This window comes from Nematolebias whitei, chromosome 7 (genome assembly GCF_014905685.2).
Source record: "Nematolebias whitei isolate Nwh7 chromosome 7, NemWhi1, whole genome shotgun sequence".
Taxonomy (NCBI): domain Eukaryota; kingdom Metazoa; phylum Chordata; class Actinopteri; order Cyprinodontiformes; family Rivulidae; genus Nematolebias; species Nematolebias whitei.
The window spans coordinates 47,225,496-47,238,030 of record NC_056504.1 but is presented as its reverse complement, the minus strand read 5'-3'; the positions used below and the strand labels follow the sequence as shown (position 1 = coordinate 47,238,030).

Sequence of the window (12,535 nt, the reverse complement as noted above, 5' to 3'; positions counted from 1 at the left end):
TATATCTATATATATATATCTATATATATAGATATACATACACATATTAGTTTTTTGTTTTGCCATTTAAAAGAGTATTGAACTGTGAAGGCATGTGTGATTTTATTTATTTTTTTATTGTGGAGAAATTTAGTATCCTACCTTGAAAAAATAAAGTTAAAGGGAGTATAATTTACTCATGTATTAGTACACAGCACGGTGGCGCAACTGGTAGAGCTGCTGCCTCTCGGTGAGCAGGTCCTTGGTTCAAACTCCGGTCCGGGGGCCTTTCTGGGTGGAGTTTGCATGTTCTCTCCGTGCATGCGTGGGTTTTCTCCGGGTACTCCGGTTTCCTCCCACAGACCAAAAACATGCATGTTAGGCTGATTGGTAACTCTAAATTGTCCCTAGGTGTGAATGAGAGAGTGAATGGTTGTTTGTCTCTATGGGGTCCTGTGATGGACTTGTGACCAGTCCAGGGTGTACCCCGCTCCTCACACAGTGATTGCTGGACATGGGCACCAGCGACCCCCGTGACCCAAAATGGCATAAGCGGATAAAGAAAATAGATGGATGGATGTATTAGTACACCTATTTGCAAAGGAAATTACAGGAAAAACTTCTCAAACTAGTTATTTTTTAATGTAAAATTTCGTTTTATGTTAGTTTTGGTCAAAGCTTGAGAGCCGCTGTGGAGGGACCAAAGAGCCGCATGTGGCCCCGGAGCCACAGGTTGCAGACCCCTCGTTTATTCTTTGCTGGATTCATTTTTTGTTTCACAATATGAACTTTCCTGTTTTCTAGCGAGGAATATTACTCTTAACTTTCAACTATTTTCAGGTTCTTACAGCCTGGTGAACCTCTGCCCATTCTGAGATTCAGCTTCTCTGAAATGATCTTTTCATACCCACTCCTCTTACTGACCTGCTGACAATTAACCTAATTAGTTTCAAAATGCTCCTCCAGTTGTTCCCTAAAAATAAAATGTATTTGTCTAAGGTTTGATGTATTTACTGCTCCACTGTGAATGAATTATGGATTTAAGAGAGTTCCAAATCTTTGCATTCAGTTTAATTTACCCAACATGCACTGGTAGAGCATTAATGGCTTGTTTCTTTTATAAATGTGATGCAAACTTCCTGATTAGGTCTATCACTAATTTATCATGGTTGCAATATCTGTGTTGTTGTAAAAGACAGCTTGAACTGCAATAAATCCTGAGTTTTTCTGTTCCAAGTGTCGTGCGTTCATGACTCTCACTCTTCTTGATGTCCGCACCAGGTTTAGATTATGTGGCTGAGATGCTAAAACACAGAAAGTGTTGTGAGCATCGTGATGACAGAACAAAGAGACAGGAGGGAGGGAAATGTGGGTTTACCAGGACTGTTATAGCAATCATCAAGAATCACGTCAAAATCACATAATATTGTGCAGCCCAACTTCTGATCCTGATTTGCTGTTATTGCACCAAAAGTACAAGAAGACCAAGAAAAAACAATAGTTTGGATTATTTTCTAACGCCTGAAGCACAATGAATACAACACGGCATGAGGTTAAAGTTGGAAAGAACAAGTAAGATTACAAGAATTGTATTATACTGCGCCGGAGACGTGACATGTTTGTTCTTTTGTCAATCTAAACTGCTCACTGCACAAAATATTTTCAGACTTAGTCATTTTTTGCAAGTTGAGTTGGAAGTAATTTTCAAATATACAGTAAGATGAGATAGAACTTTATTGAGCCTGCAGAAAAATTGTTGTGCCAGAGTTTCAATACAAAGGAACATACACAAGATATAAAAATACCAACAATTAAAGTCTAAAACAGGTCATGTGCAGACATCAAAGTGTTTATCGTGGTGCAGGATTAATTTGTATTGCTCTGTGTGTAGAAAGGGGGAGGAGTTGAAAAGTTTGAAGGACTTCCTGTGTCGTTCTGTGGAGCACCTCAATGGTCTCAGTCTACGACTGAAGGTGCTGCGCTGTGTCCAGTGTGGCATGCAGGAGGTGTGACGTGTTGTTCAGGATCTGGAGCAGTTTCCTCAACCTGCAAGTCCACCCCCAGAACTGAGCCAGCTCTCTTGATGAGTTTGAGTCTGTTGGCATCAGCTTTCTTCACCCTGCTGCTCCAGCGCACCACAGCGTAGAAGAAGACGCTGGAGACCACCGAGTGGTAAAACCTCTGCAGCATGGTCCTGCAGATGTTAAAAAACCTGAGTGTCCTCAGAAGAAAAAGGCAACTCTGTCCTTTCTAGAGGGCGTTGCTGTCCTGTCCAGTTTGTCTCGAGCAGGGGTCTGCAACCTGCGGCTCTGGAGCCACATGCGGCTCTTTGGTCCCTCTGCAGCCGCTCTTTTAAGCTTTGACCAAAACTGACATAAAACTGAAATTTATTGGTTACAACAGCTAAAAGGGCTAGTTTGAGCAGTTTTCCTGTAATTTATTTAGCAGCTATATGAATACTAGAAACATTGCATGGAGTAAAACATATTAACTTTCACTTTATGCTTTATTTCTTCAAAGTAGGATAAGTAATTTTTCTACAATTACAAAAAATCACATACAGTAAGAATACATTAGTTTATTGTTTTAGTTTTTAGAAACTGGGCAAAAAACTATTTTCCGTCTTTACAAGAATCTCATCTTTTATTTTGTCTTAGAATGTAAAAATATCAATAAATGTTAAAAATCATTAGATATTTTTAGTTTTATAAAATCACCCCTACTGTCCAGAAAAGCGCCCTCCAACAAACTTAAAGTGGTCTGTAGATGAACATATGCATGAGATATATTCATAAATTAAACGGATTCTTTCATTTTTCTGGACTGTATATAATGTGCATTGAATTTAGAAATGTAACGTGAGACGTTAATTATCTTTGACCCATCAAAATGAATGCGGTCATTTATTAACAGAATCAAAGTTTAACACATCACACATTTACATTAATTGGCAAAATATGGAAAATAACAACATGGCTAGTTTTAGCAAACTGTACAATTTTGATTATCCACACGGCGGTGGATGAGAACTTTACACAGACATTTCTAAAATATCTGGAATGATTTCTACTTGATAGAAGAATTTTAAAGATGGAAAGATGAAGTTTAAAGGGAGAAAAAGATGGGTGAGGGGGTTTGTTTGTGTCAGCATTCAGAACGGCACTCTCCGGGCTTTTTCCAGCTTCTTCCCCAGTACACTTAGGTGTTATAAATCAACTTTTTACCTGGAGATGTCCCTGGTACGAAGTTCCATTTAACGCACCCTTTCAGCGTCTCCGTAGGAACAGCTGTGAATCGTCCGAAGTAGTGACGGTATTCCGTCCGACACAAATTCGCCTCACGAGTGGACTTCACATGAGTGGAGTCCGTCAGAGTTCCACCCAGAGGTGGAAAATGTTATAATCCCATAAGACTCGGAAGAGCTCTGTGGTCATGTCAGGATTTTCCTGTTTCCCAGCACGGGAGCTACAAAGACTCCAACTCGACTCTTCACCCAACTCTCCTCGAAAAACTCTCCGCCACTCTCACGACACTGGTTTAAACTAGGAAGTACCGACATTTTAAAGAGCTCTATTTCCGGTTCATCTGGGAGTTTCTGATTGGTCAATATCGACCAGACAGGGGTGTGTTTTGTGACGTAAGAGGTCACTAAATGTCAGAAAAACAGCAAGAATGTTATGGAACAGATTGAAAATGTTTTTCAGACAGAGAGAGAAATGTTTGGACGAGTTGGCGGAAAAACAGGTGCCAGCTTCTCTATTTACGTCTGAGAGGATGTAAAAACACGACAGCTCGTTCCAACAACTGGTCTGCGTTTGACTCCGACCTTGGACCACTTACACTGCTCATTCAAAGACAGAAAATCAGAAAATGCATAATTACTCTGTAACAGACCTTAACATGAATTCTAGCTTTGCATGAGGATTAAAAATCATTGTTACTGTTTTCACAGTTAATTAAAAATGATTAGTTCACTGCAACATCTAAAATGGTTTGAACTAAAACACTTTGATTATCAACATTTGTAAAATAGTAATGATAATAAAAAAGAGAGTGTTCTTTCACTTGAATTTTCAAGAAAGAAAGTCTCAGGATGGGTCAACCTGTATTTCTGGATGCAAATCAATGAAATAACAAGTTTTGTCCCATATGGTTCTTAAGGTCAAATCCTGACCTTAGGCTTAGTTCACTACAGGTCCGTGGGCCACCGGTTGAGAATCCCAGTTGTAGCGGGTCTTGTGGCTCCTGACACGTTTAATTTAGTGAACAAAGGGGCAGAAATGGCTTTTTTGATCCTAAAGGTTGCAGACCCCTGGTCTGGATGGACCCCCAGGTACTTGTAGCAGCCCACAGTGTCCACCTTACCCATGACTGCATTTGCAATTAAGCAAAGCAAAGAAAAAAAATAAAATTTTAATTTAAATCTTTTTTTGACCTCTTACATTTTTAACTCATTCTTTAAAAAAAACTGCCACTTAGCCAAAACTTGGCCTTGAAAAGTGGCGGGTGATATGCATTCCTCCAAGTCTCTGGCTTCAGTTTGTACTATTTGACTCAAACTTCAAATCAGATTTCACACTTTACTGCCGTCTGACATTACATCGCCTCTGCCTTTAATGCAAAATATAAACATTTGTTGTATTTTTACTGTTGGAAAAAGGAAAAACGTTCATTTCTTCCTTTGCAGCTTCGGGCCTCGGTGATCCTTCATGACCACGGCTCACATTCTGACACACTCCAGTGACACCCGGTGCACTTGTTACCCCAGATCACTATCAGATCTACTTGCCTGTGCGTCAGTCTTATCAGGGCAGTGGTGGTGTGTGTGTGTGTGTGTGGGGGCTTAGGGGAGACCTCCCTCTCTCTTTTCCCCACGACTCGTCTGAAGTCACCCAGAAGGCCGGATCACAGTAAAACCAGCATGTGGTTTGAGTTAGCGTCTCTGACATGAGCGCTCCACACGTGACTGTGAGCTTGTTGACTTCACTTTTGAAATGTAAGTGGACCCGTGTAGTGCTAATTGTGTTCGTGCATGTGCTGGTACCGGTTCTTGCGTGTCTGAGGGATGTTGTATGTCCTGTCTCTACGTCTGTTTCCATCCCAGTAAAATGTCAGACGACTCTGGAGAATCAACAAAAGGGGAAAAGGCCCAATTTAAAACCCGCCAAACTGATTTTCTTTTTTGTTTTTTGTTCACATTAAACATGTATCACTTTTATATTCAGCAAGTTGGAGCGTTTGTCAGAGTTTATCTGTGCAGCATCTCAGGAAGCAGAAAAGAAGCAGTTCGTTCCAGCTGTTTTCTCCTTCCTGCATCACACCAGATGTTTCAGCACAATTTATTCACCGACAGACGTTCCTCAGACCTACTTCTTAAATCCTGACCACTGTGATGTGCAGCTCTGAACTTAGAAAACTGCTTGAATAAAAGACTATATTGTTAAATTTCAATATTGTTAAATTTCAATAAGACTTGAAGAAAACTAAATCGAACTTGTCAGTCAGGTTAAAAGATCAGTGAAAATGAGTTTGTCTAGATTAAAACAAATATGACGTAAAAACCATTAAATTAAACTTTGGTGAATTTGATAAATGTTTTAAACTTCTTTGAAACATTTCTCCTTCGTATCTGACATCTTTGTAAATGTTTTCTTGTTTATCAGAGGAGATGCGTCACGGTGACAAACATGCCCGTCACAACTTTTATAATGTGTTGCTGCCGTGAAGTTCAAATTTAACTTCCTTTTAAAAAAGATACAGTTTCTTAATTTCACATTTTAATATTCTATTATGAATAAAATATGGGTTGTAAGGTTAGTAAATCTTTGTATTCTGTTTTTATTGAAAATTTACACAATGTTTCTACTTTTTCAAAATTTGATTTGTTTATAGGATCAATGGCAAATCCAAGTTTTATAAGGCAAACAGACGTATGCCAAGTAGAACTCATAATAACCGAAATATAAATCTTTGATCATTGGTCAAACCTCAGATCCAGGAGGAACATTGTGGGTTCCATCCTGGATGTGGAACACTGGACCAGCTCTTTACCTTCACCAGTGTCCTCGAGGGGTCATGGGAGTTTGCCCATCCAGTCTACATGTGTTTTGTGGACTTGGGGAAGGCATTTGACCCTGTTCTTCGGGGTACTCTGTGGGGGGTGCTCCGTGAGTATGGGATTGCTCTGAACAAGCGGTGCGAGAACTTGGTTCGCATTGCTGGTAGTTAGTCGGACCCCTTCAGCGTGGGAGTTGAACTCCGCCAGGGTTGCCCGTTGTCACGATTCCGTTCATCACTTTTATGGACAGAATTTCTCGGTGCAGCCAAGGGGCGGAGGGTTTCCAGTTCGGTGGCCTCAAGAGCTCATCTCTGCTCTTTGCAGATGATGTGGTCCTGTTGGCGTCATCATGCTGTGATCTCCAGCTCTCACTGGAACGGTTCACAGCCGAGTGTGAAGCAGCTGGGATGAGAATCAGCACCTCCAAATCCAAGTCCACGGTCCTCCGTCAGAAAAGGGTGGCTTGTTCTCTTCAGGTTGAGGGTGAGGTTCTGCCTCAAGTGGAGGAGTTCAAGTATCTCTTCTAGTACTAGTTCTAGTATCTTTTGCTCACAAGCGAGAGAAGAATGGAGCGTGAAATTGACAGACAGATTGGTGCAGTATTGCAGACCCTGTGCCGGTCCGTTGTGGTGAAGAGGGTAAGGCAAAGCTCTCGGTGTACCAGTTGGTCTACGTTCCTACCCTCACCTATGGTCATGGTGAGCTTTGAGTAGTGACTGAAAGAATGAGATTGTGGATACAGGTGGTTGAAATGAGTTTCCTCCACAGGGTAGCTGGACTCTCCCTTAAAGACAGGGTGAGAAGTTTAGTTATCTGGGAAAGACTCGGAGTAGAACTGCTGCTCCTCCACATCCAGAGGAGCCAGTTAAGGTGGTTCAGGCATCTGGTAAGGATGCTCCCTGGGCGCCACCCTAGGGAGGTGTTTCAGGTATATCCGACTGGGAGGAGACACCGGGGAAGACCCAGGACACGCTGGAGAGACTATGTCTCTCAGTTGGCCTGAGAACACCTTGGAGTCCTCCCAGAAGAGCTGGAAGAGGTGGCTGTGGAAAGAGATGTCTGGACCTCCCTGCTCAAGCTGCTGCCCCCAAGACCTGACCTCAGAACAAGTGGAAGATGATGGATGGATGGATGGATGGATGGATGGATGGAAATTTAAAAAAATGTAAGCCGAAAATTGAGTCATTAGCTGCTTTGAACAAAACAAGCCCAAAACGATTTTGTGTTCATTTCATTGTTTTTGAAAACCGCTGCGTTGGGACAGACCAAAACAAATGGTTGAGATAAAATTTGACTTTCTGGATTCAGATTTAATATTCGTTTGTGGCTTGAAAACAGTAAACGGTGAACATTGATTTGAGGAGTTCACTAAAAGCAAAAAAACAATTGCATTTTAAAAAAGGGGAGAATTCCCTTCTCCAGTTCCTTTTGGGGAAACGTCCAACATCTTTTTACACGTGAGTAGAAGCTAAACAGCAGAACCAACTCAATTTAGCCTCATAATTTTGGTCCCACATCTAAAAACATTTGTGATAAAAAGTGATAATCAGTGAAAAATAAACCGACCGACTCCCAAAGACATCTGCATTTAAAAAGACAACACCCGCCTCTGATCTGAGGTCTGATTCAGATAAAAACAAAGTACTTGTGAGGTTTTCCTGCGATGGGATCCGCGTAACACCAGAGAATGTGGTCAGGGCGTCGTGGCCTGAACTTTGCCTTGTTGGTGTCCCCGTGGGACCAGTCTATTTGTTGGTGCAGCAGTATATTTATCAACTCCCTGTGCGTCTCAGTGGCACTGATATCCCGAGGATGTGGAGTCGGAGGCATGAATAGATGGCCGTATGGACAGATTGTTTATTTGTGAGCAGCTGAAGGTCGCCGCATGGCCGAAGAAGTTGGCATCGACTGATATTCCCAGAGATGGAGAGACCTGCTTCTTTAGACCTCCTGACATGTTTGATTTGGTGGAGCTCGTATTCTGAGTGGGTGGCTTCATTGCAGAACTTCTGGACAGAAACATGACTCGTGTTATATTCGTTTTTATTAGAATGATAGATCGACTTTTCCATCATAAGGCAAAAACGCGCACGTGTTTAAACTTTTATCTTGACAACTTTTGGAAGAACGTTTTCAACAAAGAATTCTTTTCAACTCCATTTGTTCTTTGTGAACATTTCTATATTGTGTCATAAAATTCAATCCTTTATTTCTCCAAAATGCTGTTTTATGATCCTGTAAAAGTAAACACAGTCCCATAATGTTTACCTCACTTCTTGATAGTAAATGTCAGCTTGGTAACTCACCAAATTGAGATGGGGTTTGTGGTAAACACGGCTGTCATGCTGGTTTTCTTATTGATCGCTGCATCGCAGAATATTTACACTGCGTGATTTTGAGCCGTCTGTCATCCACATCAACGTTTGTGGATAAAAACATACCGAAATGTCTGATTGTCACTCAAAAGCTGTAGGAGGCGTTCGCTGAGCCGAACACACTGTGCCAAAATCTTACAGTTTGGTTGGCACTACCTAACAAAAACACAAAGCAAGCAATCAATATCATGGAACGTGTTACAAAACGCACGCATGAACGATCACAAGCAGGCAGAAGTGATCACTTCTGGATGTTTATTTATAAAGCAAATGAGCCAGTTATAATAAAGGTCTGACAGGGAGGAAAGGAGAACTGAGTGTTTTATATACTGAGGAAGATAATGATTAAAATCGTGCAGCAGAAAACGAGAAAACAAGGTGAGTTTTGTGGGAAAACAAGGAAGAATTTAACCAAGGGACACAGTGAAGGACGTAACAAGAAACAAAAACGGAACAAAAAAAAAACTAAATCCAAGACAGACTGAAAACATGAAGACAAAAGCTACAAAGAGCTCAGCTAAATCAGACCAAGAAACCAGATACTACAAAACAGAGTTCAATGTGTCAACGTTACATTTTATCTTAACAAAACGCAGAAGAGGCTCAAACTTTACTCATTTTGTGTCGACAGTTAGAGAATTTCATACAGAGGAGTTTAAGGCGAGACGTCACCAACATACAGTCGCACGTCGTCCACAACCAAACGGCCACGATGCTGGAGATCGGAACCAACCTGCTGTCACAGACAGCGGAGCAGACACGTAAACTCAACGTGGTAGAAGCCAAGGTAACAGTCTGCACTTTGATTATCTCACCCCCTAGAAGCACTTCCTCTGAGGTGACCAGTGTGTTGCTCTTTCAGGTACTGAACCACACGTCTCGGATAGAAATCCAACTTCTGGAGAACTCTCTGTCCACCAACAAACTGGAAAAGGAGCTCCTTCTGCAAACCACCGAGATCAGGCATCTGCGAGACAAGAACAGGTGAGACTTAAAACCACAACACTCACTAAATGGGATTACTGGTGCAGCATTGGAATGGTTCAGTTCTTATCTGAGTGACAGGAGTTTTTGTGTTAATGTTGGTAATGGTTTGTCTGCTTCAGTGCTTCTTTCCTGCGGGGTCCCGCAGGGCTCGATTCTTGGACCCCTTCTGTTTCTGTTTTCATTGTATCTGCTCATCTTGGGGTCTATCCTGAGGAATCATGGTCTTTCGTTTCACTGCTATGCTGATGATTGTCAGATTTATTTGCACTTAAAACTAGTTAATGTGCAATTCACCCTCTGTTAAAATGTCTTGATGGCATAAAGTTTTAAATGTGCTTTATAAATAAATTTGACTCGACTTTGATTACAAAACATTTAAACATTAATTCATGACTTCAAACTAATCAGTGGGTCATATGACTTGATTTAACTATAGTTTATTTCACAATGGATGTCTCCAGGTCGTACACACAGGTTTGAAAACACGAGCTACACAGTTTGTAGAGGGCCAAGAGGGGGTAGAGGCAGGGCAGCCGACTTGGACCTGAAAGTCCCAGGTTCAATCCCCAGCCATTCCCACATGTCGTGGCATCTTTGAGCAAGACACTTAATCCCTAATTGCTCCCCTGGCGCTTACATACTGTAGCTGCACACTGCTCCACCTGGGTGTATCCCAGGTGCGATGGGTTAAATGCAGAGAATTAATTTCACCATTGTATGGGAACCTACAATGATGACAACACATAGCACTTTATTTACTTGTAACGTATCAGTGAGGACATGTGAAACCTAAGTGAGAGCAGGCTGCAGCGAACACAAGCTCAGCTGTTGCTGAGAGATACACCAATATTTGGAGTCACAATGTTGTTATCATTTTTCATTTTGAGGTGAACTTGGATGCTGCAGCGAGTGCTGAAACATTCAGAGATCATCAAGTGCGCTGTCTGTTTACAGAAACATATCTAATGCAAACAGACAAGCTTCGACTCTACATGAGTGTGTGTGTGTGTGATTCAGAAACAGTAGTTTTACAGTGTGAGAGATTTTCTGTAGATAAACTGAGCCCTCTGTGCACCACGCTCATATCTTGAAGCACTGTGACCACAATGTGACCTTAAAACCCACCGATCACCTGGAGTTGGTTCACTTCACAACATTCGCTCCACAGATTAACAACATGTTTGTATCAAACGGCTAAATGACAGCAGCACCATTTTTAAGAGACTTGAAGAAAAATAAAGTAAAATGTATTTTATTTAGTTTGAACTTGATCCAGTTTGATGCTCTGAGCTGCATCTTCTGATCGTGGATTCAGACATGTGATGTTTGGCGCGCTGCCTCCAATCAAGGCAACGTCAGTTTAATGGTTCAAATCTGGCCTCAAGTGTTTCCCACTTTAGCAGCATAAACCAACAAACCCATCTATTTCCTGTTTCAAATGCTCGTTTCAGGGTTTCCTTCTTTCTTTGAGGACCTCATGACCACAGGTGAGAGTTGGAACATTGATCCAACAGTAAATCAAAACTTCACCAAGACAAACATAGTTTTGTTTTTTTAATTCTAAGGTAATTTCACAATTTTTTACTTATTGGACCACCTAGAAAGGCAGCGACCCATTATTATTATTATTGTTATTATTATTATTATTATTATTATTATTATTATTATTATTATTATTATTATTATCCACCTGAAAAGGATCATGCTCTTCTATCAACTTCAATGTGTCCCGAACTGCAGCGTGTACCCTCCACAAATGTTATGTCAAAATGACTCAGCGCCGTGTTGTGTGCTGTTACTTTTGTTGGTGTTTTGGGTTACCGCGGCGACGTAATTTGCAAACAAAGATACCATTTTTCATAGAAGAACACCGACAGAACTCTTAACCACCTCTAATTGCCACAGTGAGGTCACATGATCTAAAGTCGAGAGGTCCCTGAACAACACTGATCAACTTTTGGAGCCATTTTGGTTCAAGATGGCTGCCGCAGCTACCTCAGAAGACTCTGAATTGACTATAAATCAGTCATTCTTAGAAATATTGAACTGAAATTTGGTACGGTCGTAGCTTCAAACGAGTCGTTATACATTCTTAATGCAAATAAAAAAACCCAAGATGGCCTCCTTAGCTAAAAGGGAAGATATTGAGCTGAAATTTGTTGTGGTGGTAGCCCCCGTCAAAGTTTCTGCAGGAACGTTCTAGTTCTCACTTGTTCTGCTCTTTGTAAAGTAACTGTAATTTGGACAAGCCAAGGTTTGTGAAATAATTAGCTGGATCTTTAGTCTCTGCAGTGAACCTGCGGTACATTTCGCTTGCTAACATGCTAACTCTTCTAGCTTGTTGTAAATGTTTGTTTCAAAGCAGTGTTGAAAACGGAGATGGGTGTTGCTTTCTGTAAGCTGGAATGTGGTTATTTGTTGGATAAAATGTACAATCGACTGGGCATTACTGAAAAATAAATGGAGCATAAAAGAACAAGAAGAGGGAGAGCTATGCTCAGTGCTTCATCTTTAAAAACAAAACACAAAAATATAGGTTTTTCTTTGTATATTGTAAATCGTTCAAACCGTAGAAACAGTAAACTGTTTTCTGAGTCACAGTTAAATATCAGCCTAAAAATAATTTGGTCTCTAAGGTTTGACGCGATGTTTGCAACAGTCAGTGCAGACTTCTTAGAATAAAACTTCCATTGTAGCTCGAAAAAGGCCAAGAACATTTTCTAAATGGCATAAATTAGAAACATTTTCGGCTCGCATAGATTGTAATCGTAGTATAAACATCAAATTGTAATCGCACACTCATAGACGTTAAAGCGTAAAGTTACAAACACTTTAACACACGTCTTCACACACAAACCGCGGTGCCGCAGCCGTCAGTCGCTCACCATCCGTCTACATGTCAGTGGAAGTGGTTTCCTCGTTCATGTGCAGGTCAGCATGTTGAAGCGATCAGAACCAGGAGCTGATAAAGTGTTTCAGCCTCGTTAGTGAGACCAAGCTCTCACCTGCTCGTGTAAGATAATATCAGTCAAACGTACAAAAGAGCCACATTGTACAGAATGATGGAGGAGCCCGTCCAGCCCTGATCAGCCACACTTCAACCGGACTTCTGTTTGCTCAGTTTGATTTGAAAAAT

General features: G+C 41.1%; 1 protein-coding gene across 1 annotated transcript in view; it reads left to right on the top strand.

Moving 5' to 3' along the window:
• angpt4 (angiopoietin 4) overlaps positions 1-12,535 on the top strand; it is a 97,729-nt gene that overhangs the window by 66,754 nt on the left and 18,440 nt on the right. Inside the window, exons 2-3 of the mRNA XM_037679691.1 lie at positions 9,044-9,199; positions 9,275-9,396. Coding sequence (XP_037535619.1) covers positions 9,044-9,199; positions 9,275-9,396 — 278 coding nt within the window. The remainder of the gene's footprint in view (positions 1-9,043; positions 9,200-9,274; positions 9,397-12,535) is intronic.